The sequence below is a fragment of the Gallinula chloropus genome (genome assembly GCF_964237585.1).
Source record: "Gallinula chloropus genome assembly, chromosome: 29".
NCBI classification, from domain to species: domain Eukaryota; kingdom Metazoa; phylum Chordata; class Aves; order Gruiformes; family Rallidae; genus Gallinula; species Gallinula chloropus.
This window is the reverse complement of record NC_140114.1, coordinates 1345397-1370860: the sequence shown is the minus strand read 5'-3', so window position 1 is coordinate 1370860 and position 25464 is coordinate 1345397. Positions and strand designations below refer to the sequence as shown.

The 25464-nt window shown below is 58.0% G+C and overlaps 1 protein-coding gene across 1 annotated transcript in view; it reads right to left on the bottom strand.

Moving 5' to 3' along the window:
• Window positions 1-11: 11 nt before the first annotated feature.
• INTS3 (integrator complex subunit 3) overlaps window positions 12-25464 on the bottom strand; it is a 43563-nt gene continuing 18110 nt past the window's right edge. Inside the window, exons 7-30 of the mRNA XM_084276936.1 lie at window positions 24960-25104; window positions 24133-24262; window positions 22171-22268; window positions 21272-21463; window positions 20133-20220; window positions 19565-19644; window positions 17880-17971; window positions 17232-17338; window positions 16350-16469; window positions 14966-15095; window positions 14060-14114; window positions 13128-13231; window positions 12095-12139; window positions 11569-11688; window positions 11326-11479; window positions 8786-8854; window positions 6669-6744; window positions 5152-5265; window positions 5025-5073; window positions 2702-2869; window positions 1430-1530; window positions 873-945; window positions 620-776; window positions 12-150 (exon numbers count right to left, since the gene is read on the bottom strand). Of these exons, the coding sequence (XP_084133062.1) occupies window positions 73-150; window positions 620-776; window positions 873-945; window positions 1430-1530; window positions 2702-2869; window positions 5025-5073; window positions 5152-5265; window positions 6669-6744; window positions 8786-8854; window positions 11326-11479; window positions 11569-11688; window positions 12095-12139; window positions 13128-13231; window positions 14060-14114; window positions 14966-15095; window positions 16350-16469; window positions 17232-17338; window positions 17880-17971; window positions 19565-19644; window positions 20133-20220; window positions 21272-21463; window positions 22171-22268; window positions 24133-24262; window positions 24960-25104 (2545 nt within the window). The 3' untranslated portion in view covers window positions 12-72. The remainder of the gene's footprint in view (window positions 151-619; window positions 777-872; window positions 946-1429; window positions 1531-2701; window positions 2870-5024; window positions 5074-5151; window positions 5266-6668; window positions 6745-8785; window positions 8855-11325; window positions 11480-11568; window positions 11689-12094; window positions 12140-13127; window positions 13232-14059; window positions 14115-14965; window positions 15096-16349; window positions 16470-17231; window positions 17339-17879; window positions 17972-19564; window positions 19645-20132; window positions 20221-21271; window positions 21464-22170; window positions 22269-24132; window positions 24263-24959; window positions 25105-25464) is intronic.

Sequence of the window (25464 nt, the reverse complement as noted above, 5' to 3'; positions counted from 1 at the left end):
AGCCTGGGGGGGCCCATCCTCTCCTTCCCGTCCCAGTGATGGCTTTTGGGGGGCTGGGGGGGTCAGGGTCCCTCAGTCGCTGTCGGAGCCCACGGCTGAGGAACCTTTTCTTTTCCGTTTGGTGGGTTTGGGTTTGGTGTCTTCTTCCTCCTGGGGGGGAAATTGGGGTGTGGGGGGGTCATCCTGAGGTGAGGACGCAGCCCAGGGGGTGCTGGGTGGTGGGGGGAGGGGGTACAGCCCAGGGGGTGCTGGGTGTTTGGGGGGTTTGGGGGTGCTGGGTGTTGGGGTGCTGGGTGTTTGGGGGGGTTTGGGGGGGGGGTTGGGGGGGTTTGGGGGTGCTGGGTGTTGGGGTAGTGGGTGTTGGGGGTTTTGGGGTGCTGGGTGTTTGGGGGGGGTTGGGGGTGCTGGGTGCTGGGGTGCTGGGTGTTTGGGGGGGGGGTTGGGGGGTGTTTCGGGGCGCAGGCTCACTGAGGCGCTGCTGGACGCCGACTCCTCCTCAGTGTTGGGGGACTGGGTGTTTGGGGGGGTGTTTGGGGGTGCTGGGTGTTTGGGGGGGGTTGGGGGTGCTGGGGGCTGGGTGTTTGGGGGGGTTGGGGGGGTTTTGGGGGCGCAGGCTCACCGAGGCGCTGCTGGACGCCGACTCCTCCTCGGTGTTGGGGGGCTGCGCCGCGCTCTTGCGGCTGCGGGGGCTGGACAGGGCGGCTTTTCGGCGGCTCTTGGGGGGTTTGCTGGAGGAATCTTCGTACTCCTCAGCCAGGGAGAAGAGGTCACTGAACCTGGGATGGGAGAAAAGGGGATGTGTCGGGTATTTTGGGGGTACCTGCCCCGTGGCTCTGAGGACAGGGGGTGGGTTTGGGGTGGGGGACACTCACTTCATCTTGTGGGCTTCGTCGCAGCTGGCCTGGACGTGCTGCAGCGCCTGCAGGATCGGGGTCTGGCTGAAAACTGGGGAGGAACCAGCAGAGAGGAGACTCAGAGACCCCCCCAAGGCAGGGGAAACCCACTCCTCCCACCCCAATCCAGCCAGCCAGCCAGCCAGCCATTCAGCCATCCATCTGTCCATCCATCATCCATCTGTCCCCTCCCTCCCTCTCTCCCTCCATCCCTTCCATCCATCCATCCATCCATCCATCCATCCATCCATCCATCCATCCCTTCCTTCCATCCATCCCTTCCATCCATCCCTTCCATCCATCCCTTCCATCCATCCCTTCCATCCATCCCTTCCATCCATCCATCCATCCCTTCCTTCCATCCATCCCTTCCTTCCATCCATCCCTCCCTCTCTCCATCCCTCCATCCATCCATCCATCCATCCATCCATCCATCCATCCATCCATCCCTCCCTCCCTCCCTCCCTCCCTCCCTCCATCCATCCCTCCCTCCCCACAGGGGGTGCAGCCCCCCTGTCCCCCTGCCTGGTACCCACAGTTCTGTTTGGTGTTGGTCAGGTTGAGGCGCAGGTTGTCCAGGTGCTCCAGGATCTGCTCCAGGGTCAGCTGGGCCAGTTTGCTGCTGGAGCTGCGGAGGCTGGGGCAGAGGAGCTGCTGTCACCACACCCCCAGCCCCCCAAAACCCAACCCCCCAAAGCCAGGCTGCACAGACCCCTGGTTTGGGGCCCAGACCCCCAGGATGAGAACGCTGCCCCAGGATGGAGCTGGGGGGGACACCCCAGGGATGGGGAGCAGCACATGACCCATCCCCTGGCACGTGCAGGGGGCTGTGGGTGCTGGTGCAGCCCAGGGATTAGGGGATAAATCCTGCTCAGGGTGCTGGCTGTCACCCTCCCCAGCACTAAGCACCCCGTGCTGAGCCTCGGCCGCAGGATGGTGCCAGAACTGGGGTGCTGCCAAGAGGTGGGGGCTCAGCTCCCCGTTAATTAGTGGGGATTAGAGCTGGGGAACTGGGCCATGGTGAAAGGAGCCACCTTGTTCAGCTCTGAAAAGCCATTCATTAATGTGGAGGGACAAACGAAGGCACAGGATCCCCCAAAGCCTCTTCAGAAAGTGGGGGTGCACCCAGATGCAGCCAGGATGCTGGGGGCACCGGCGGCCCTCCCGGTGCTGGTGAGCACAGGGCAACACCAGTGAGGTGCTGGTGCTGGTCAACCTCCCAGCAAAGCCACATCCAGGGTGCTGGGTGGGCTGGATTGATGCTGTGGGGTGGCTGGGTGGGGGTCCTTGGGGAGATGCAGCCCTGCTGTGGGGAGCGTGGTGCTGCTCTGCTTCCCCAGGACACTAGATGTCCTTCCAGGTCTTTCCAGCTGGATAAAAGGCTGGGAGATCCATCAGGGAGCTGGGAGATCCATCAGGGAGCTGAGTGCTCCTTGGAGAGGGGGTGAGGTGTCCCCAGCAGCACATGCAGGGGTCCAGGACCAGCTCAGCACCCTGTCCTGCTCTCCCATCCTCCCCCACACCCTGCAGCGCTGAGATCCAGCCACCTCCTCAGGCACCCACAGCCCTACCCAGGGTTGGGTGGCCAGAAACAAGCCCTCTGCCCCTTCCCTCCACAGGCAGCTGAGGAACCACTCCCTGGGGAGCTGGGATTTCATCTCCCCAGGCTGCACCTTGGCTGGGCCACGTCCTTCTGTCCCACTGCAGGGACAGAGCCCGACCCCATCACCCCTGTGGCACCCCCAGCGCCCGGTTGGAGGGTGTCCCAGTGGGCAGGGGGAGGGTGCTGTGCCCACCCAGCACCTCACCTCTGGCGTTTCCTTGGCAGGCTGTTGTTCTTGATCAGCAGAGACTTGATGTGCTCAGCCAGGAGGTCGTCGTGTTTGATGCACCAGTGCCTCAGGATGCTGGTGGTGAACTGGTCGTCGGGGTGGCAGGGCCGGCTCAGCACCATCTTCACCATCTCCTCGCTGGGCCTGTGGTGAAGAGGGGAGGGGGTGTGAGGAAGAGGAGGGTGGGGAGAAGCACACAGCTCAGCTGGGGTGCCCAGTGCTCACCCACCTAACACTGAGGGGATGTTTCAGACATGGACAGCCCAAGCCCATGGAGCTGCTGTGCTGTGAGGCACCCAGCACACCCCCAGCCCTTCAGCAGCCCTGGTGGCATCGGGGTGATGGGTGACATTCAGCAGCCTCCACATCCCTGAGGGTCTGACCAGACCAGACTGATGGGCTGAGCCCAGTGGGATGAGGTTGAACAAGGCCAAGGGCAGAGTGCTGCTCATGGGACACAACAACCCCAGGCAGCTCCAGGCTGGGAGAGACTGGCTGGGGAGCTGTCAGGAGAGAAGGACCTGGGGGTGTTGGGTGGCTGCAGGATGAACAGGAGCCAGCAGTGTGCCCAGGGGGCCAGGAAAGCCAAGGGCAGCCTGGCTTGTGTCAGGGATAGGGTGGCCAGTAGGGCTGGGGAGGGGATTGTGCCCCTGGACTGGGCACTGGGGAGGCTGCAGCTCCAGTGCTGGGTCCAGTTCTGGGCTCCTCAGCATCAGAAGGACATTGAGGTCCTGGAGCGAGTGCAGAGAAGGGCAACCAGGCTGGGGAAGGGGCTGGAGGGCAAATCCTCTGAGGAGCAGCTGAGGGAGCTGGGGGTGCTGAGCCTGGAGAAGAGGAGGCTGAGGGGAGACCTTCTCCCCACCTCCCCTGCCCTGCCAGGAGGGTGCAGAGAGGTGGGCGATGGTCTCTGCAGCCAGGGGACAGGAGATGGGACAAGGGGCAATGGGCTCAAGCTGCCCCAGGGCAGGGGCAGAGCAGATGGGAGGGGAAAGTTCTTCCCTGGCAGAGTTGTGGGGCTGTGGCACAGGCTGCCCAGGGAGGGGCTGAGTCCCCTTCCCTGGGGGTGTTTAACAGAGGGGAGATGAGGTGCTCGGGGAGCTGGGTCAGCACAGGATGGGAATGGTTGGATTTGAGGAGCTTAAAGGGCTTTTCCAACCTGGGGATTCTGGGAGGGTCCTCCAAGGGACCTGCTGCCACCCAGCCCCCTGCCCACACCCCCAGCCCTGGGCAAGGTGTTCCCACACGACCCGAGCTCGTCCCTGCACTTCCCATCACCACCGGCTTTCCCTAATGCAATTAAGAGCTGGGATTAGATTAGCCAGGCTCATTAATGAGCACAAATAAAGCTCTTCACTCAGAGAGGCAGGATACAGCCCAGGCTCCCTCCCTGAGCAGGCAGGCACAGCACAGATCGATGCCAAGGCAGCTCTTAGTGCCACATCCCGTGGGACAGGGGTGACATCCAGCTCCAGTGAGGCACAAACAGCCCCTTGGTGCCTGGTACATGGTGCTGCTGAGGCAAAGCCAGGAGCTGCTGCCCTGGGGAAGGGTCTGGTCACAGGTGGCTGGGACAGGACTTGAGCTGGGGAGGGACAGTGAGAGGGGTTGGCCCCACTTCTTGCTTCTGGGGCTGCCCAAATGGGAATGGGATCAGAGAACCCCAGACTGGTCTGGGTTGGGAGGGACCCCAAGGGTCCCAGAGCTCCAACCCCCTGCCACAGGCAGGGACACCAACCTCCGGGCCTGGAGCTACACAAGGGTGCCCAGGGCCCCAGCCAACCTGGCCTTGGACACCCCCAGGGATGAGGCACCCACCCCCTCTCTGGGCAGCCTGTTCCAGCCCCTCACCACTCTCTCTGCAAAGAACTTCCCCCCAATCTCTCCTCTCACCCTTCCCTCCTCCAGCTTCACCCCATCCCCTTGTCCTGCCATTATCCACCCTTTAACAAGCTGATTCCCCTCCTGTTCCTCTGCTCCCTTCAGGGACTGGGGGGCTGCAGTGAGGTCCCCCCACAGCCTTCTCTTCTCCAGGCTGCCCCAGCCCAGCTCCCTCAGCCTCTCTCCATAGGGGAGCTGCTCCAGCCCTCTGAGCATCCCCGGGGCTCCTCTGACCCCTCTCCAACAGCCCCACATCTTCCTTGTGTTGGGCCCCAGATCTGGCCACAGGACTCCAGCTGGGGAGGGCAGAGCAGAGAGGAACAATCCCCTCCCTGTCCCTGCTGCCCCCCCTCTGCTGATGGAGCCCAGGATCCCACCAGCTGTGAGGCTGCAGGATGTCACACAGCCCCATGTCACTTACTTCTCTCTCCTCAGCTGCAGCAGCAGGCAGGACAACGCCTCTGGGTGCTCTGCAAAGGAAGGGACAGCCTCAGCTCCTGGGTGTCACAGCCCAGTGTCCCCCCCATCTGGCACAGGGGACCCCTCACCTTTGTATTTGAGGTGCTGCAGGATGGGGATGATGGTCTCCAGGGGGATGTTGTGTGCCAGGAAGAGCTGCCAGGTGCAGTACTGCTCAAAGGTCTCCCAGTCCAGGCTTTGAACTAGGAGGAAGCAGAGGAAGATGAGGGGAGGCAGGAGAAGGGCACAGTGCCTCAGGCTCTGTGGGCTTCATGCTCCAGGTCCTGGCAAGGTGGCAGCAGGGCAGGTTCAGCCAACTGAGGCACAGGCAGCAGAGCTGCCAAGTCACTAAAGCCTCAGAGGAAGAGAATTAACGAGGCTCTTTAATTAATGGGGGCTCAGACTGCTGCTTGCAGCTTGTGTAACACCGAAGCTGGGTCTGGGCAGGTGTCAGAGCAGGGTGATGGGGCTTCTCTCTGTGTTCCCTCTGCACCCCAAGCTCTCTCCCCCAAACCACACTGTGTCTGGAGGGCTCTGACTGCAGCTCAGGACAAGACACAGCCCTGGCTGGGGGTGGGAAGGGCTTTTCCACCCTACACCAGCCAGTGGCTTGTACAGACCTGAGCCTGAGTCCCATGAAGATGCTACAAGGGGAACTGGGTCACCCACTGGTGATCCTGGGGGAAAAGCCAGGAGAGATTGGGGGACCAAGGGGTTTTTTTGAGGCAGCAGCTGAGGGGGCTCCAGCAAAGGGCTGGATGCCCATCTGAGGGGTGCACTCGTTAGCTTGGGGTGGTCTGAGGGCCAGACCAAGGGGTTTGGTTTATTTTGCTCTCAGACTGTCAGGGTCAAGGGGGAAGTGAAGTGAAATCCTGACCCTGACCCTTCCAATCCCCCTTCTGCCACCAGCTCCAGCTGCCCCCACCCCTGAGGCGCTGGGAGAAGAGGTCAGAGCCCCATCAGCTGCTGGGAGCAGCTCAGCACCAACCCCAGGACCAGTTCACATCCCTGGGGACACAGGGACCACATGGAGAGGGAGGGAGGGAAGGAGGGAGGGAAAGAAGGAGGGAGGGAGAGGCCACCGAGCTCTGGGGGGCAGATTTTGGGACTTTTTCTTCCTCTTTCTGGGTATTTCAATTTCAGTTTTGATTTCCTCTGCCCCAGGCAGGCTGGGCATGTGCAGCACACCCTGGATGACGCTCTGCCCAGCGCTGCAGGGAGCCAGGGCTCTCAAGCCCAGTAAAACCCAGTAAAACCCATTAGAGGGCTCTGCCCGGATTACGCTGCTCAAAGCAGGGTTAGGACAGCGATCCCTTAAGCAGCTGCAATAACACCATGAGGAAATCCAGCCCTCAGCACAACACAGCCAGCCCAGGAGCCTCTCAGGTGCTGTGTGAGCAGCCAGGCTCTTCCTCCAGAGGAAGAGTTGCCAACCTGGAGCAGCTTGACAGAGGTTACAGTCCCAGTGGGAAAAGGGGGAGACACACACACACAAAGGGTGCAGCTTTCTCCCTTGCTGGGGATTTGGGGGATTCCTGGGAGCAGCTCTGCTTTCAGCCCTCTCCCCTCCCTGAGGTGGGCTCCTGCCTGTGGGGGTGGCACTCACTCAGGATGTTCAGCACCGAGTCCTTCCGAAACATGACGAGGTTCCCCATCATCACGTGGCACACCAGCTCCTGCAACTGGGGAGGGGCAGAGAACAGGGGGTTAGAGGGGTGCTCAGGCTCTGCACAAGCCCTCTTAGGCTGGGAATCAGTTTCCCAAGCAGGGAAAGCGTTGCTCTGTCCACAGGAGCCACCTCCACAGGAGCAGGGAGTCCCAGGCATCCCGTGGGCTGCAGGTGGCTCATGGCTCAGAGCTGGTTCAGCAGCCCCAGGGAGCAGCAGCTGTTTGTGAGGGACCAGAGGAAGTGAAGCTGTAACAAGAGGTTAATGGTTTCACACATCAACACCCAGGCTGGGGGAGGAAGCAGCACCCTGAGGACAGACAGCAGATCCCCCAGGCTGGGGGGGGGAGCTGCGGGATGGTGTCACCCTGATCAGGGGCCACACAAGCACTGGGGGTCCTGCTCCTTGTGCTCCAGGCTCTGCTGAGGGATGCACCAGCACGGGCTGGTGGTGGGGCTGGCTCAGCAGCCTGCTGGGAAAGCTCTGATAATCCCAGTGCTCTCTGCTTGGGGCCCTGGAGCGTCCCTGGTCTGCAGGATGGGAGCTGACACTACCCAGATCCCTGGTGCTTCCTGCCTTGACTCACCCCCTTCAGCCCTGGGAGAGGGTGGAAGCAGAGGCAGGGGGATGGGATGCATGGGGAACCCTCCTGGGCTGCACCAGAGCTGGGATGGGAGCTGGGGAGCCCCCTTCTGCATGGGGAACCCTCCTGGGCTGCACTGGAGTGGAGATGGGAGCTGGGGAGCCCCCCTTCTCCACCCCAGCTCAGTGCTTTGGCTCCCATCTACCTCCCTTCTGGATGCAGCCTGCTCAGGCACTGGGTGCTGGAGGGGTGCAGAGCCCATGTGAGCTGGGTACAGGGGTGTGGGGGTGACCCCACAGCCAGAGCATCGTAGGGAAACAGATGAAGAATAACAGGAAGGAACGAAGGAATTGGAGAAGGGAGGGGAGAGGAAACACCCCGGGCTGCTGCTGGGAAAAACAACCCCTCTGGGTTTCAGCACAGGGCAGAGCCCAGGAGCAGAGAGCAGGGCTGAGCTGGGGAGGGGGTCAGGGCATCGTGACTCCAACCTTTTCCTGTACCCAACTTGGGGCTCCAGCCTGCCAAACAAAACTTGCTGGCGAGGCGTTCCAGCCCCTGAGCAGCTGGGAAAGGCACAGCAGGCCAGGGCTGGAGTATAAATAGGGGGAGTTAAGGGGTTATCAGCAGATCGTGCTCCAGACCAGCCCAGACAGCAGAAACACGCAGGCCAGCATTCCTGCTGGTGCCCACCTCCCCGCCTCCAGCTTCAGCAGGGACTATTTTTGGGTTGCTCGTGGCAACTCAGCGTGACCAGGGGGAAAAGGTCCCTTCCAGGAGGGTTTAACAAGGGCTCAGCCTTCCGTTCCTTGGCCTCTTGCGGACGTCCCGCGGGGACGGGGAAGAGCCGAGCTCCAGCTCAGCTCACAGGGGGGTGCAGGCTGCTCCTTCCCCTGCCACGAGCTTTGCAGCTCCCCAGCAGCACCAAGCAGCTCCCTGCCAAGTGGGGTGTTGTTATTCTTCATTATTATTATGTTGGAGAGGGGTCAGAGGAGCCACGGGGATGCTCAGAGGGCTGGAGCAGCTCCCCATGGAGAGAGGCTGAGGGAGCTGGGCTGGGGCAGCCTGGAGAAGAGAAGGCTGTGGGGGGACCTCACTGGAGCCCCCCAGTCCCTGAAGGGAGCAGAGGAACAGGAGGGGAATCAGCTTGTTAAAGGGTGGATAATGGCAGGACAAGGGGGATGGAGTGAAGCTGGAGGAGGGAAGGGGGAGAGGAGAGATTGGGGGGAAGTTCTGTCCAGAGAGAGTGGTGAGGGGCTGGAAGGGGCTGCCCAGAGAGGGGGTGGGTGCCCCATCCCTGGGGGTGTCCAAGGCCAGGTTGGATGGGGCCCTGGGCAACCTTGTGTAGCTCCAGGCCTGGAGGTTGGTGTCCCTGCCTGTGGCAGGGGGGTTGGAGCTCTGGGACCCTTGGGGTCCCTCCCAACCCAGCCCAGTCTGGGGGTCTATGAGAGCAGCAGCCACTGGTCCCCTCCTCACCTGGAAGGAGTCTATGACGGCGACGATCATGTTGAGCAGCTCGCCGCTTCGTAGGGTCTCATCTGGGAACTGGGAAAGGACACAAAGAAGGCAGGGATCAGGACAGGAGCTGAGGGAGAGGTGGGAGAAAAGCTCCTCTCCCCTCACTCCAGGCTCAGACACACAGCCCCATCACTCCTCACACGGTGCCGCATCGCCCCTGCCGGCTCCAGCAGCTCACCGAGGGCTGGACCAGCACCACCACCACGGCGTGAAGGAGCCAAGCAGGGAAAAATAAAGCAGTCAAAGAAGCAGGAGAGGGTTGAGAGATTGTTTTCTGGAGCAAAGCAGCTTCACTCACTGCTCCAAAGGGCTGCAAAAGGCAGCAGCACATCTGCAACACGCAGCTGCCACCAGCCACGCTGCGCACACCGACTGTGGGTGGCAGGAGTCAGCCAGACCAGGGAGGTTTCAAACTCCCCCTATTATTTTTTTCTCCCTAGCTCTGCTTCCCATTCCAGAGCCTCATGAGTTACACAGCCCTGCAAGGAAATAGTATTATTATTTTTTTTAAATAAAGCAATTAATTAACACACAGGGTAAAAGGGCAGGAAAACTGGCTGCAGCAAACTGGCTGCACCGTTCGGATCTGCCTGTCCAGACACGCTGCTCTGGGGGACATTCTGCCTGACTTGAGCTGGGCAAAACACCCACAGGGGCAACAAGTCCCTTTTGGGAGGGTGGCTGTTACACCCCAAGGACCAGGGGATGGGATCCAGCTGCTGGATGTCACCCTCAGAGCAGGCAGGGTGCTGCTGCGTGGCACGGTGCCGGCTCTCCTGGAGGATCTTCTCCCCTCCCAAGCCCCACTGAAGCTCTTGAGGAATGGGGCTGGATGGCCTCAGCATCAGGCAGATGTTCCAGCTGAACCAGCCAGAAAGGAGGAGGGAAGGAATTCTCATTCCTCCCAGGGAATGAGAAAGTACACGCAGAACTGTGACACCCCCTTCCCTCCCTCCAGCCCCCCCAGCGCTGCTCCCCGAAGCTGAGCGATCGCTGGATGCTCCTTGGAAGCAGCTTCTGCCCTGCAAAGGTTTCAAATGAAGAGGCTGCAGAGCTTGGACAGGGCTGTGAGAGCTCCATGGCCTCCCCAAGAGCTCCACAGCATCCCCAGAGCTCCATGGCACCCCCAGAGCTCCACAGTCTCCCCAAGAGCTCCACGACACCCTGAGAGCTCCACGACACCCTGAGAGCTCCACGACACCCTGAGAGCTCCACAGCACCCCAAGAACTCCACTGCATCCCCAAAGCTCCACAGCACCCCAAGAGCTCCGCGGTCTCCCCAAGAGCTCCACAGCACCCCAGCAGCTCTGTCCAAGACCCTGGCAGGGCTGCATCGATTGGGAGCGAGCTGTGTGTGACCTCTCCAGTGCAGATGCTTGGCTCCTGGTTCCAAACACGCTCCCTGCTCAGGCCAGCTGGCTCCACAGCCCAGCACTGAGTGCTGAAAGCAGTAAAACATTGTGTTAAAGCCCAGAGGGGTTGGGGCAAGGCAGCAGAACGTGTCCTGAGCTTCCTTCAGCTTTGACACGTCTGCTTGGAGCCTTCACCAGGAGAAAAGCAGCAGGGGGTGAAAAAAAACCTCATCAGGGAGCGTGGACAACACGGTGGTGGGAGCCAAGCATGTGCATGGGATGATTCCAGGACAGCAAGGTCAGTAGCTCACAGTCCAAGCCAGGATTTAACTGGGCTGTAAGCTCCACATCCAGCCCAACCCTGAGTCTAAGCTGGGATGGGGGTGGGTGGACACTGTGCTGTGCTCAGCCTGACATGGGGTTTTGTCTCCAGGTTTTGGGGCTTCTTTGCTGCAGGGTAACAAGTTTGAGGCTCAGAAGGAAACTGGTCCAGCCATGAGCATGCTGGGGAGTGAAGGGAATGCATCATTCTGGGGGGCATCAGGAGGAGTGTGGGCAGCAGGTGACAGGAGGGGATCCTCCCCCTCTGCTCTGCCCTGCTCAGGCCCCACTGGAGTGTTGTGTCCAGGTCTGGGCTCCCTGGGATCAAACAGCCAGGGATCTCCTGGAGAGAGTCCAGAGGAGGGACAGAGATGCTGAAGGGCCTGGAGCATCTCCCCTGGGAGGAAAGGCTGAGGGAGCTGGGGCTGTTCAGCCTGGAGAGGAGAGACTGAGAGGGGATCTGATCAATGGGGATCAATAGCTGAAGGGTGGGACACAGGGGTCATGGGCAGCCCCTTCTCAGTGTCTGTGGGGACAGGACAAGGGGCGATGGGCTCAAGTTGGAGCACAGGGAGTTCCCCACCAATCTGGGGAAGACCTTTTCCCCAGTGAAGGTGAGGGAGCCCTGGGACAGGCTGCCCAGGGGGTGTGGAGTCTCCTTCTCTGGAGAGATTCCAGCCCCATCTGGACACCGACCTGTGTGCCCTGTCCCAGGGACCCTGCTCTGGCAGGGGGTTGGACCCCATGGGCTCTGGAGGTCCCTTCCCACCCCTGTGATCCTGCACACCCCACCTGGGGTTCCCTGGTGCCTGGTGGGTGCCTCACCTCTGTGTAGATGGAGGGGGTGAGGTAGCAGAGCAGCCGTACATCGTCTTCCTGACAGGCCTTCATGTCCATCATCAGGCAGGTGTGCAGGTCCCCCAGCTGCGTGGCCTGGGCAAAGGACTCATACAGGTTCATCTTCCCTGCTGCAGCTTTGCTAGAAGGAGATGGGGATGGGTGAGAGGAGCCCCTTGTCCCTCTCTCAAAGCTCAGACACTTCCCCTTGTGTCCCAACCACTGACCTACCTGGCTTTTAAGTAGTAGAGGAGGTGGTAGCCAATCTTGGGTTGCTTCTGGTAGAGCTCTGACAGGAGATCCAGCAGCAGGGAGAAGCCACTGTTATCCTCCTGCATCTGGCAGAGGTTCCTGGAGGAGCACAGGACAGGGGGGTGACTGTTACACTGGGTACCACACACAAGCTGCTCTGCTGAGGATGAGGATGGGATGCTCGCAGGGAAACCCAGCTCTGGATGGTCCTTGCCACCCAGTATCAGCATCAGACACAGGGGGTGCATCTCCCAGCCCTGCTGCAGAGGAAGAGGAGGATGCACAGCAACAAGGGGGGCAGGACCCAGGAACATTCAGCTCCTCAGGGTTCCATAAATGACCCAAATGAGCTGAGATTTCCCTGTCTGGAGTCTTGAAGCAGGAAACCCTTCTGATTCTGGGATCAGCCCTGGGGCAAGGAGGGGCCTGGAGGAATTAGACCCACAGGCTTCACCCATGGAGGTGATCAAGTAGACAAGAAAAGCCTCATCCAAACCAGACCTACCTAAATATTAGGTAGAGGGGCTTCCCCACCGACTCCTCCAGAGACCTGCAGGACAAATGCAAGAGTCAGAGCTGAGTGTGCTACACCCTCTGGGAAAACACCCTGGATCTTGCTCACTGTGGCCCTGGGGCCATCCTGGATTAACCCTGGCTAAGGACCAGGAGGATGCTCAGAGGGCTGGAGCAGCTCCCCTACAGAGAGAGGCTGAGGGAGCTGGGCTGGGTCAGCCTGGAGAAGAGAAGGCTGTGGGGGGACCTCACTGCAGCCCCCCAGTCCCTGAAGGGAGCAGAGGAACAGGAGGGGAATCAGCTTGTTAAAGGGTGGATAATGGCAGGACAAGGGGGATGGGGTGAAGCTGGAGGAGGGAAGGGGGAGAGGAGAGATTGGGGGGAAGTTCTGTGCAGAGAGAGTGGTGAGGGGCTGGAAGGGGCTGCCCAGAGAGGGGGTGGGTGCCCCATCCCTGGGGGTGTCCAAGGGCAGGTTGGCTGGGGCCCTGGGCAACCTTGTGTAGCTCCAGGCCTGGAGGTTGGTGTCCCTGCCTGTGGCAGGGGAGTTGGAGCTCTGGGACCCTTGGGGTCCCTCCCAGCCCAGCCCAGTCAGGGATTCTAAGGAGGAGACAGGGATGCTCCTGCTAAGGGAACCCAACAGCTCAGACTCCAAGCCCTGTTCCATCACAATCCTGGGGGCAGAGTGCACAGTGCTGGTTTGGGGGAGAACAGCCAGGACAGCTGGAGTATTCAGGACTCCACATGCATGGGCCAGGGAGTGAGAAGCCACCAGGGCATGATCTCAACTCAGCTCTGACACAAGGACCAAGGAAAAGGGTCCCTTTCAAGCCCTGGATGTGCCAACTATTGACCAGCTCCACTCTGACCTCTTGCAAACCCTGGATTCCTTTACAGGAGAAGCTGCTGGCTCCAGCACAGCCTTTGGAAAAAGGTGACTATTTGCCTGGGAAAAGCCCAAGTCCTGGTGTTAAAGGATGAGATGGGGGGGTAAAAAAAGAAAGGAAAAGGAAAAATAAACCCCTTACTCTTCTGTGATTTCTTCTGGCAAAACCTCACCACGGAAATGAGCCTTAAATAGCTCCTGGAGGCAGGATGCCAGCACTGATAACTGCTCTGAGTCAAAGTCCTCCTAGAAAAGGGAAAGGAAGGAATGAGGGAGGGGAGGAAAAGCCAAACTCACCCCCCCCAGCAGCACAGGTACAGCTGGAAGGGACACAGCAACCTCCCTGAGCTGCTGAGGAGGAGTGTTGCTGCTGTATCACAGCACTGGGAGCAGCTCATCAGCAAGACAAGGCTTTAATTGATGTCCAGCTCTGAGGCACTTCACAATCACTGCAGCCCACTTGTCCTCTAGTGGTTAGTCATCCTCTGAGCTCAGCTCTCCCTCTGCAAAGGGCTAATGAGGACTGAGGTGACGAGGATTTTACCCTCTTCCCCTCTTCCCACAGGCAGCTCTCAGGCACTAAAAGGCCACTTGACTCTGAAGGGGAGCAGATTAGAGGCAGGGGGATGTCACCTCCCCTCCAACGCTGGGCTCTTGGAGAACATCTGCAGCTCTTCTGCTGGGCAGGGTTTGCTGCAGCCTCTGCAGAGAGCCTAAAGCAAAGGAGCACCCCAAAAACCACCACAGCAGCCACGTGGCATCAAAACCCTGAGTGTGCTTCACCCAGTGTCCCAGCCAACTGGGATTACTGGGGATATTCAGGGTGGGATAGAAGGAAATGGAGCAGGGGCAGGGGTATCCCCCCTGAAAGACCCTTCCAGCTCTGTGTGGGTTTAACAGCCATCAGGAGAGCTGTGGAGTGAGTGTGGGGCTCATTTAGGATTCAAGTGTCCTCAGGCTTCTGTGTCTCCCTTCTCCAGGGATGGGTTTGAGAGCAGAACCATGCAGACCAGGAGCTGCCCAGCTCTGGTTTTCCAGTTAAACAAGAAGGTTGGTCCCAATCCCTGCAGTTACCTCCAGGACTTGATCCACGATTTCCTGCATGACCTCACACTGAGCTTCCGTATCGCTGGAGCAGAAAAACAAGAGGAAATCCAAGTTATAAAGGAAGATACCAAAAGCAGGGACAAGGGGACTTTGTGCTGAGCTGGCTCTGTTCAGGAGCAGCCCCTCCAAGACCTCAGAGTTGGGGAAAAGAGGGGGGGTGGCTCTGTTTTTGCACTGGTGCCAGGCACAGAGGGGGGCACACAGCCCTGGAAGAACACCCTGCACTGCTGCAGCACCTTATAAAAGCACTAGAGGTTGTGTGTGCAGCAAAACAAACAAATTAAATGCCTAAAAGCCTGAGATTAAATGCACTTAAAGACATAAATTACCTTCCATCAGGCTGCTAGGCCAAGGTCTGCAAAGCAAGAGCTGTTTTTAAACCTTCCTGAGATGGAATTAAATTCCAAGGACATTGAAAATCAGGACTGGAGTTGGGGAAGTCCAGCTCCTCTGTCTGCAGGGAATATGTCCCATGTGGAGATGTCCTGAGTCTCTCAAGCAGTAACACAGCCCCAGAAGGCCAACACAGCCTCCTCCAGCAGAGGAGGAGGATGAAACTCAAGAGCTTTTTGCCTTCCTGTCACTGATTGAGAGGCTCCCCCAGTGAATTGGTGTTGTATCCTGGTCTGGGCCAGCTCCAAGGACAAATGACAAGGCTTTTAACCCAGAACTTTGGAAAACCACCTGGATATTTCCTGCAGAAACTGCTCAGTAGGAGCTTTCTCTGTGTTAAAAGGAGACAAGCCACAAGATCTCATCCAGAGGAGGGCTCTGGAGCCAGCAGTGCTGCCCAACAGGACTCAAAGGTCTCGTGTGTTGTTGGCTTGAAGAGATGAAGAGGAAACAGGATCACCAGGGTCAAATGATACCAACCTTCCCTTCTGCAGCTGCAGGACTTTATCCTTCAGTGACTCATCCAGCTGGTCCAGGAATGGGGTGATATCAACAGGCTCCTCCACAATGGTTTCTTTGATGGGATGAAACCTGAACTCCCTCTTCTTCCCTGCAACAAGGAAGAGGAGAGTCTGTTTTCCATCTAAAAAGCACCAGAGGCAACCTCTGTCCTAGCAGCAGGAGTTGTGTGGGGGCCCAAGGACCCCCAAGGACGTGCAGGACCAGTGTATGGTCCAGCCTCAGATCTTCTCTTCACCCTTTAGAGATGTATCCAGGTCACAGCAGAAGGTGGGGGTGTCCAGGACGGTGCTTCCCATTCAGTCCAGTTTCTGAACTGGGTGCTCTGTCCATCCTTCAACATGCTCAAGCAATGTAGCCAGAGCACCAGTCTCTCTCCACCCCAGGAGCAAACACTTGTGGTCAGGACTGAGGGACTGAGACACCCCAACTGCTTTTCCACACCCTCATCATTCCAGGCCACCAAAAATGAACTCCAGCAGCATCTTGAAGCACCAGGTCCAAGGGAGATGAGCTCACAGAGAAGCTGCTGCTCAGGGATGGGACAAGGTGGCTGATTCTCTGCAGAGATCATCTCTGCACGTGGTTTATGAGCCTGGGTCCCTCTCAAAGCAGCTGGCAGGGCACCACCAGGACTACTGAAGTCAGGGCTGCAGTGCAAAGGCCCATCCTCTCCCCAACCCTGGGCCTGCAGCCCCTCCTCCAGCAGCCCACAAGAGTCCTACCACCCAGTCCAGGAGCATCTTGAGATGCCTCCAGCTCCAGAGAGCGAGCAGAGGGCATTTGTGGCCTTGGGCAGGCTTGTCAGCCCCATGGCTTTGAGAGCTTTGAGATGGAGGGAGTGTAATGACTAATCAATTAATGGCCTGAGCCTCATTAGCAGCTGCCTGAGAGCAGAGTCACCCTGTTCCCAAGCACAGCATCTGCCACAGAGGATCCCAACCATGAGGCTCAACCTGGCTTGAGGCTTCTCAAGACATCTAGAGAGGACACAGGGGTGGAGGAAACACTGAGCATGAAGGGCTTACACTCTAGGGAGTAACCAAGTGAAGAGAGGAACCCAACAGCCTCTTCTCTCTGAGCACAGACCTGTACCTGACCTACTGAGCCTGGGTGTTGGGGACCAGGAGAAGCAGGAGAACATCAGCCTCAACAGCCTTCTCTTGCAGAAAGACACCTGGATCTCAAGAGGAGGGCTCTGCCTTGATTCCTGCTGCTCTTGGGAAAGGAGCTCAGAGGGAATTGTGCTTACAGTTTGGGATTCTCCATGAGGAAGGGAAGGTGCTCACAAAGCAGAGGTGAAGGGCAGTGAGAACTCTGAAGCCCACCAGGCTCTGCTCCTCACCTTTGCTGTTCAAATCTTCTTCATCATCACTGAAGGCGGCCTCAGCATTGTCATAGCAACTGTCATCCTTCTCTGACATGTGATTGTCCATCTCCATGGAAACAGGCTCCTCAATTTTGACTGCAAAGTGGGGGCAGAGCAGAGAGGGGGGTTAGGACGGGCTCCTCGCGCGGCCGAGGCTCTGCCTAAGTCACCTCCACTAATTAACAGGCTCTGGGAACGAGATTCCAGGGCTTTGGAAAGGGGAAAAGGGAATCTGGGCAAGTGATGGACCCTGAACACCTCCCACCAGGGAAGGGTGCTCCCAGCAACTCCCTTTAATCATCCCCACTGGGTGCCAAGTGTGGTCAGATTGGGGTGTAGAGCTGCCCAGCATCCTCCACACTCCATCCCTCACCCAGGGCCAACAGCAGAGCCCAAGATCTGGAGCTGAGCAACAGCTCCATGAAGCTGAGGAGCTCCAGGCACGGGGGTTTTGGGGGGCAGGTGGGTCCCAGCAGCTGGAAGGGCTGATGTAGCAGGAGAAAAACCAGACCAGCTTCCAGACAAGAGCAGATCTGGCAAAGCAGCAGCACTCTCCTGCTAAACACAGGTTAGAAATGCTTGCTCCCTGTTTAATTTAATTAACTTAATCAATTAGACTCCAGAGGAGAAGGGCTAAGTAGTCCCTAAGGAACAGAGAGTGAAACAGTTAAGTGTGTGTCTTCAGCAGAAGGGAGAACACAACCACCCAGGAACAGGAGCACCCAGAGCTCTCTGCTTCCTCAAGTCCCAGTCCAAGCCTCCAACCAGCTGCTCTCACTGGAGGAGAGCTGGGGAAAGCCCCATCTCCAGGGAGGCAGGACCTGCCCCAGCCTCCCTCCACCCCCCCTTGCTCCCTACCTTCGATGGGGGGGGAGGGAGAACTGCAGAACTCTGGGAATTTCTCCCTCAGCATGGCACGGAGCTCTTTGTCCAGCTTGGGGTTGTCAAAGAGAGGGGCCAGGTGTCTGGAAGAAGGGAGAAGGGATGAGAAAGAGCCAGCCCATGGCACCCTCCTGTGAAGCTGCACCTTGGTGGACACACAAGGAGATCTCCTCCCTTAACGTGGGGGGTTCAGCTCACAGTAGGGGAGGTCCCACCTTCCTTCCCTCCCTCTGACCTGTGTCACCACAAGGAAGGGGAGAAGAGATCTTAACATCCTTGTGGGGGGAACCCTGCTCATGGAAGAGCTGTCTGCAGGCTGGAGCACCACGAACACGGCTGCTCCATTCAGCCTGGGGACTGGGAGTGGCCAGGGATGTGTCTGTTCATCTCAAGTGGGGTGGCTGGAGCCTTTTTAACCCCCCCAAATTCCCTTCCTTCAAAGGACCAGCTCTCAGGGTGAGCCTCAGCACCCCAAACACACAACTGTGGCTCCTCCCATGGTTCATACATAATACAAACATCCCCCCTCTGAGCCTGGAAGGCCTTTTAACCAGGCTGGTGAGCCCCAGGGAGAGCAGGTGCAGGGCAGCTGTATCCATGGGATGGAATCCAGGGCTGTCTTACGCGAGGACTCGCTTCTCCACGATGTGGGTGAGGGAGTTGAACACCCCCTGCCTGACGTGAGCCTCCAGAGGAGGGTAGAAGTTGGGAATGATCTGAAAACAGGAGAACAACCACGTTAGTGCCATGAATCCTTGGGTGTTTGGGTCACCTTGGATTCAAGCTCCACGTTCCAGCTGCTCTGGAGCAAGATGGGAAGTGGGAGAGCTTTCAGGATGCAGCATCTCAGGGATGGGGGGGAGATAGGAAGGGGCTCAGCCCCTACTTTTGGCTTTTTTACCCCAGAGAGCCAGCTGGTGCATCTCCCAGGGATGAGAGAACCATGCAGATGCTGCCTCACCAGCTCTGAGAAGCCCTGGGGATCACCAGGGCCTTGCTCCAAGCAGGATGGGCAGAGGGGAGGTATGAAAAGGGCACTCTAAGCAACACTCAGCTCTGTCCACACAAAGTCCTTCATTCCTAGATGGAGCAAGAGGACTCCTCCCCAAAATCTGGGTCATCCCAGGAACCTTCTACCTAGTTTTCCCTGCCAGAAGCTGCTTTTGGATTGGAGCAGCCCCAGGGATGGGAACACAGAGAGTGTGAGGGAGGGAAGGGATGGAATCCCAAACTCACACTGCAGAAAGACCCTGCTTCCAAGAAACACCAACAGCCCTCCCTGGGACTGAGTTACTGGAACCAGCAACTCCTGGCACTGGTTGTCCCAGGATGGAGGAGCAGGAGCAGCTCTGCTCCCTGCCCCAGGATGACTGGGAAAGGCTGATGATGGGCCTCACTTTCCCCCTCCCAGTGAGAATCTCTGTGAATTGGGAGCTGACACAGGGCCAAGTGTTTCACTTGGTACTAAAGGGACTGATTCAGAAGCCAGTTTTGGAAGGATTTCTTCCCAGAGTTGGGAAATCTCACACATCTTCCTGCAGCAGCATTCCCAGTAACCACAGACACATGGATCCAGCACTCTGACCTCCAGGAACAGCACTGGATTTAGCCAGAAACCTCAAGGACTCACCAAAGCCTTTCAGAGATGGATAATTTGGTGGAGCCTCCACAGCAGCCTGCCCACCAGACAGGGATGGGGGGGAGGAAAAACCCCTCCTCTGTTTAGAATAGGTGAGGGGAGGCTGGAAGAGCTGCCAGAGGATCAACTCTGCAGCTGTTTCGCAATCCAGAGGCTCAGGGCAGAACAGACCAGCACTGAGGAATGTAGAGGGGTGGGGGAAAAGAAATGGGAACAGGTTTTTATGTTGGTTTGGGGGGTTTGGGGGGCTTTGGGGCAGGAGATGACACTGTTTTGCTGCCCCAGCGTCACTGGGTGTAGGGATTAATGAAACACCCATCCTGTGGGGTGGAGGGGAGATGGGTCTGTGCCCCAAAACTCCCTGAGGAGGGAAGGGATCTGTCTTGCCTGAGCCTGTGTTACTGTGCAGAGCCAGGGGTGGGTGGGGAAGGACAAACACCAACCACACCAGCCATGGGGGGTGCTCAGGGAGCCTGGCTGGAGGGTCTGGGTGTGTTCCCTGAGGGAAACCCCTTCCAGCCCAGTGCTGTTCCACTCCTCAGCGCCAGGGAGAAGTGTAGGAGGCTAAAACAAGCCCCCAGAGGGTGTAAGCAGGTGAGAGGGTGGCTGTTCCCCTGCCCTTGCTCTCTGCAAGGCCCCTGAACTCCCTGGGGAGGGAGGGATGACTTACCCTGCACATGAAATCCAGCAGCGTGGCCGTGATGGCTGGGTGAGGCTTCATGGAGTGATGCATCACCAGAATGGCAGGTTCTAGAAGGAGACAGCATGGAGCCCTGTGCTGAGAGAGCCCCAGAGATGCCCACACCCTCTCTGTGCCCCCCATCCCCTCAGATCCAGCCCTCTGGGGTTCCCTCCTTTTGATTCACACTCACTTTAGCTTCAAACAGCCAGAATCCTGAGGGATGCTCCTGCTGTACCAGTCCCTGCTCCCCTGTGCACTGGGCCAGCCCTGCAGCCAGGCAGCCCATGGGAAGGGACACTCCAGGGCCTGTCACTGACCTCAGGGAAGATGCTCACCCCCATCACAGATGGGAAAGCAGCAGTTAAAAGTGGCTCTGTCAAAGCAGCTCTCCTGCAAGCCAGGGAATCCCAGGAGTTTGGGGCAGGGGAGAGAACTGATGCCCTTTGGAGATAATCTGCTGGGTTTCCCTGCACCAGATCCCCTTGACTCTCCCAGCTCTGGAAGGTGTTAACCCCTTCTCTGCCCCCTGCCCATTCCAAGGCTCCCCAAGGGGTACCTATATTCATGATGCTGTCCTTCTCTGGGTTGAAGAAGAGCCAGTCATAGAACAGGGCCAGTTTGGCATTGGAAGCAGCAACGTTGGACTGGAAAAAAGAAGTAAAAAGACAAATTGGCTGATGAATAAAGCACTGAGCTTCTGTCCTCTCTGCATGCTGGGTCCTGCTGCTGTGAGGATGGGGGCTGGAGATGTTCTTCCAACCAGGAGGATGGGAAAAAGCTGGTGAAACCCTCAGCAGCACCAGCAGGAAGAGCAGCAGCCCCAAAAAGGAGATACTAACCATGTGCTCTGCAAAGCTCAACCTGGCTGCACCCCTGAATTGGGTTTAATTTGGCCCCACACATCCCTCAGGATGATCTGCCAGGCTTTGGGCTGTTCCCTCAGCTGCTTCTGCTCTGTTTGAGAAGTGCCAGAGACTAGGGCAGTGGGAGGGACAAGGGACAACAGCCTGGGCAGAGAGAGGGGAAGCTGATGAGGGTGTTAATGAGGTGCCTTGTTGGCTGTGCACCCTGATGGGGCAGGAGAGGCCCCACACCTTGAAGATGGGCTGTAAGCATGAAGGAGAAAGAGAGGGCATGGCAAACTGAAAGAATAAGGTCAGGTTTAAGCTGGGAAAGCAAATCCCAGAGGATCCAACATGCAGCAGAGCCAGGACTAGAATCATAGAACCCTAGACTGGGCTGGGTTGGGAGGGACCCCAAGAGTCACAGAGCTCCAACCCCCTGCCACAGGCAGGGACACCAACCTCCAGGCCTGGAGCTACACAAGGTTGCCCAGGGCCCCAGCCAACCTGGCCTTGAACACCCCCAGGGATGGGGCACCCACCCCCTCTCTGGGCAGCCCCTTCCAGCCCCTCACCACTCTCTCTGCACAGAACTTCCCCCCAGTCTCTCCTCTCCCCCTTCCCTCCTCCAGCTTCACCCCATCCCCTTGTCCTGCCATTATCCACCCTTTAACAAGCTGATTCCCCTCCTGAATCCAGAGCTCAAAACAGAGGCTGATGTTGGCATCACTCGGCAACTCTCTCCTTCAGCCCAGCCAGCAAACACCTAATCCCACCCTCCCCAGCAGCTCCCAGCAGCAGCAGCAGGTTCCCCCTTTCCCTGCAAGGGAAGGGATCCCCAGCACCTCCTCACCGTGCAGGTGGTGAGCAGCCAGCCAATGATGGCCCAGCGGGGCAGGATGTCGGAGCTGAGCACCTCGTTGGAGGGATGGACCACGCCGCAGATGTAGCGGATGAGGTCGCAGCGCAGGGACTGGCTGTCCGGGGTGGACAGGTACTGCCGCTGAAACCAGTCCTGGTACCGCTTCTGCTGCCCAAACCGGACCTGGAAGGGAAGGGAAGGAGCTGGGGTTTGCTGCAGGGCTGGGGAAATGCTGCTAGAGCCACAGTGTGATGTTCTAAGCTGCCTGTTTCATTGAGCTCTGCTTCCTGCCTGGCTCCATCCCCACCATCCCCACGTTGGCAGCATCTTCAGAGAGACCATGGAAGGACAAAAGGCCTTTGGGCAGCGTCCTCACTGCAGGGCTGGTCTCAGAATCCCCAGGTTGGAAAAGCCCTTTAAGCTCCTCAAGTCCTTGCCCAGGGCTGGGGGGTGTGGGCAGGGAGCTGGGTGGCAGCAGGTCCCTGGGAGGACCCTCCCAGAATCCCCAGGTTGGAAAAGCCCTTTAAGCTCCTCAGGTCCAACCGTTCCCATCCTGAGCTGAACCAGCTCCCTGAGCACCTCATCTCCCCTCTGTTAAACACCCCCAGGGAAGGGGACTCAGCCCCTCCCTGGGCAGCCTGTGCCACAGCCCCACAACTCTGCCAGGGAAGAACTTTCCCCTCCCATCTGCTCTGCCCCTGTGCACACACAGGCCCTGTGTGTGCAGTGAGAAATCTCTCCCCAGTAAAGCTCTGCCCTCCCTCTCCGTGCCCCCTAATGGGACCAGCACATCACAGGCAAGGCAGGGATGTAGGATGAGCATCCTCCTCCCTGGTGCTGGCACAGCAACCTCCCCACCCCGGGGTGAGGAGGAGGAGGGAGGGAATTACCCGTGAGGTCATGAAGAGCAGCTTGGTTTCCATGTCAGGAGTGAGGCGACAGGCCAGGAATTTGCGGGATGTCCTGGACTGGAGGAGCTGCAGGACACCTGTGGAGAGACAGAGCTCAGTCTGGGATCACAGGGACCCACGGACAGCAGGGACCCACGGACAGCACGGTGTGAGCAGGACCCTGGCAGGGATCTACTGACATCCTCAGTGAGCTGAGGTCAGAGCATTATGAAGCTCCATCTCCCCAGGGCTTCAGGCAGTGGAAGAGGATCAGGATTTTGGCTGGGAAAAGGTCTCCTAAAACATCTCCTGTCTGGAAGAAGCTTTTGTCTGAGCTCACTAATGGCACCAGGGGAGAAAAAAAGGGAGAGAGGATGTAGAGCAGGGAGATGATCTGGAGGAGGAATGAGAAAGTCCAGACACCAAGTCCTAAGCTGTAACCATGAGAGCACGTTCCCCACCTCCCATCTCTCAGCCTGGGTACCAAGAAACAGGGCTTGGCATAGAGAGCACCCACGTGGGGCTGTGCCAGCACCCACATCCAATCCCTCCCCCTGGAGTAAAGGCACCCAGATGTAACAACAACCATCAGGGGTAACTGAAACCCAACAGAGGGTGGGAAGGAAAGAGTGGTGAGGGGCTGGAAGGGGCTGCCCAGAGAGGGGGTGGGTGCCCCCTCCCTGGGGGTGTTCAAGGCCAGGTCAGGGACACTCTCACATGGGCTGGAAGTCACCCCAGGGGTCCTACCTGAGGGATGGGGTGGCTGGAGGAGGGAAACTTCAAAGCAGGAAGAATGGCCACCAGCTCCTGGAGAGCTCAGAGAAAGGGGGGAGGGAGCTGGACATCATGGGGAGGGAGCTACAGCAGCACCTGGCTTGATAAGAGCTGCTGGTGGGATGGAAGGATGGATGGATGGATGGATGGATGGATGGATGGATGGATGGATGGATGGATGGACAGACAGACCTGGCACCTGCAGCCACCCTCCATGGGATTTTTCCTTGTGCTCTGGTGCTGCTGAGCTCTGGCCTTGGTTGGAGGAGTGAGGAATTCAGCAGGGGTGACACAAACCCCACACAGATCAGCAGCCACCAGAGGGAACAGCCCCCTTGCAGAGCAGCTCCTGCAGGCTCTCAGCAGGCAAAGACACCAGCTTCAGGGGGAATTATTTGGGGTTTCTCTGGAAAGAACTTCCCTCTCAGTTGCTGCATCTCCTGGACTTCTCAGTTTAGAGCTACAGAGCTTCATCAGGCTCTTTTTTGGGAGGGTCTGAAGGACTTGGACACTTTATATCCAACTCCAACTTTATCTCAGCTTAATTTTTTTAAAAAACCCCAATTATAGAAGCATTAATTCCAGAACAATCAATGTAATTAATGACTCTGGCTGTGGCCCAGCCACATTCTCACATTAGAACTGCCTGAAGCATCTGGTTTTTCAGCTGGTTTAAAGCCCAGACACCAACAAGATCTCTAGAGTGTTGAAAAAGGAAAGGCAAAAGGTGCCAAGAGCCACAGCTGAGGGCCAGAGCCTGCTCCAAGGCCCTGCTCCCACCCCTAAGCTCACTGCAGCCAGAGAAAAGCTGCTTTGGAGGTGATTTCTTCAATGAGAGGAGCTTGGAATCAGCCACACACGAGCCTTGGAGCTGATGGAGGTGATATTACCCAGTGTAATTAGAGCACACTCTGTGTGATGACCTCTAAGGGACCATATCTGGAGGGAACCTAGACACCCAAGGCTGTGAGAGCCTCTCTCAGTCCTGAAACTTAGGCTGGAAGGGGTGAAAAAGCAGCTGCCAGGCAGGATTTGTCCTCCAGCCCTCCCTGGAATGGGCTGAGGACCACAGCAGCTCTGCAGCAAGGGAAGGAGAAGGCAGGAAGAGCTTGCCTGTGGGTAGCAGGGCCCTGGGAGAGGCTGTTCCCTGAGCAGGATGGAGCTGGATGACCCTTTGGCCCTGCCTACCTGTGAACTGAGCACTGAGGACCTGTGGGTTGTGGATGATGTCCTTCCAGAGCTGCTCAAACTCAGGGATCCTTGCAACGTTTTGCAGCAGCCTCACGAGGTCCCGGCCGATCATGAAACAATCCATGAACTGGGGAGAAGAGAAAGGAAAAGAGAGTCTCCTTTGGAGTTTAGCTGGACCTGAGCAGGGGGAAGAGAAGTGGCAGGAGGGGAAAGGGAGGAACAATCAGTCCTTCAGCTGGTTCCAGATGATTCACTCTTTGGACAGTATCTACGCTCCTGCCCCTGGCAGGCTGCCCCCTCTTTTGAAGCTCTCAGGTTCTGAGAGGCAGGGTGACAGGCAGGAAGGTCAACCAGGCTATTTTAAAATGTTCTCTCTCTCTCTCTCAGAAAGCAAACAATCAACCCATAAATCTGACATTTTTCTCCCCAGGGCTGCAGCCAGTGTCTGAAGTTAGGACTTGGGACACTTGGTCCTTCCCACCCAGAGGGAAAGGAGCTGCAGAGCCATCACCTCCCACCAGGTTATGCTGCCAAACGTGAGGATTTCTGTCTACATGTAGCTTAGGTGGCTTCTCCAGCACAGCACAGACCAAAGAGTGGCCTGGAGTGGGCTGTTGTGTCCTCTGTAAGCAGGAGGAGATGCTGGCTGCCTCCCTGGGGGAGAAGCTGATGTTCCCATAAGTAGGAAAACCACAAGAAGCAGAGAGAGCAGCTTCAAACCCTCATGGAGCTGCAGGAGGAACAGGGGCAACACCACCACATCCAGAGCCAGACTCCCCAGAGAGGAAGGGCCCCTTTCCCCAGCCCTGCCCTGTCGTGCTCACCCGCTCCCGGAGGAGGGAGATGCAGAACTCCACCTCCTTCTGCCGCAGGCTCTGGAGCTGGGACGTGCCGTGATGGTCCACGATGAGCCTCAGGTAGGTGTACACTGCCATGGCTATCAGGAGGCTGCTTTTCAGCACCCACTCCCTGCAGAGAGAGAAGAAACAACAACCTTCAGGCACCTGCAGGAGGGAACAACAGCCAGGAGAGAGAGAAACGCTCTGTTCAGGACAGAGGAGCACAAAGTGCAAGGGTAGGGACTCCAGCCTGCTGTTCCAGAAGGTTCAGCCACTGACCAGTGCTCCATACTGGTGCCTGATACACTTTGGTTCAACTCTTCTTCTCCCCCAGAACTGTCCCATCAAAGTCTACCCTTGGGCAGGGTGGGAGACGTGCTCATGAGAAGCTCCAGCTGGATTTTCCACTGCCCCAGGGATCTGAGCTGAGGGAGCAGCTACCCCCACAAACAGATCTGACCTTAATCCCAGCACCGACCACCACAGGAAC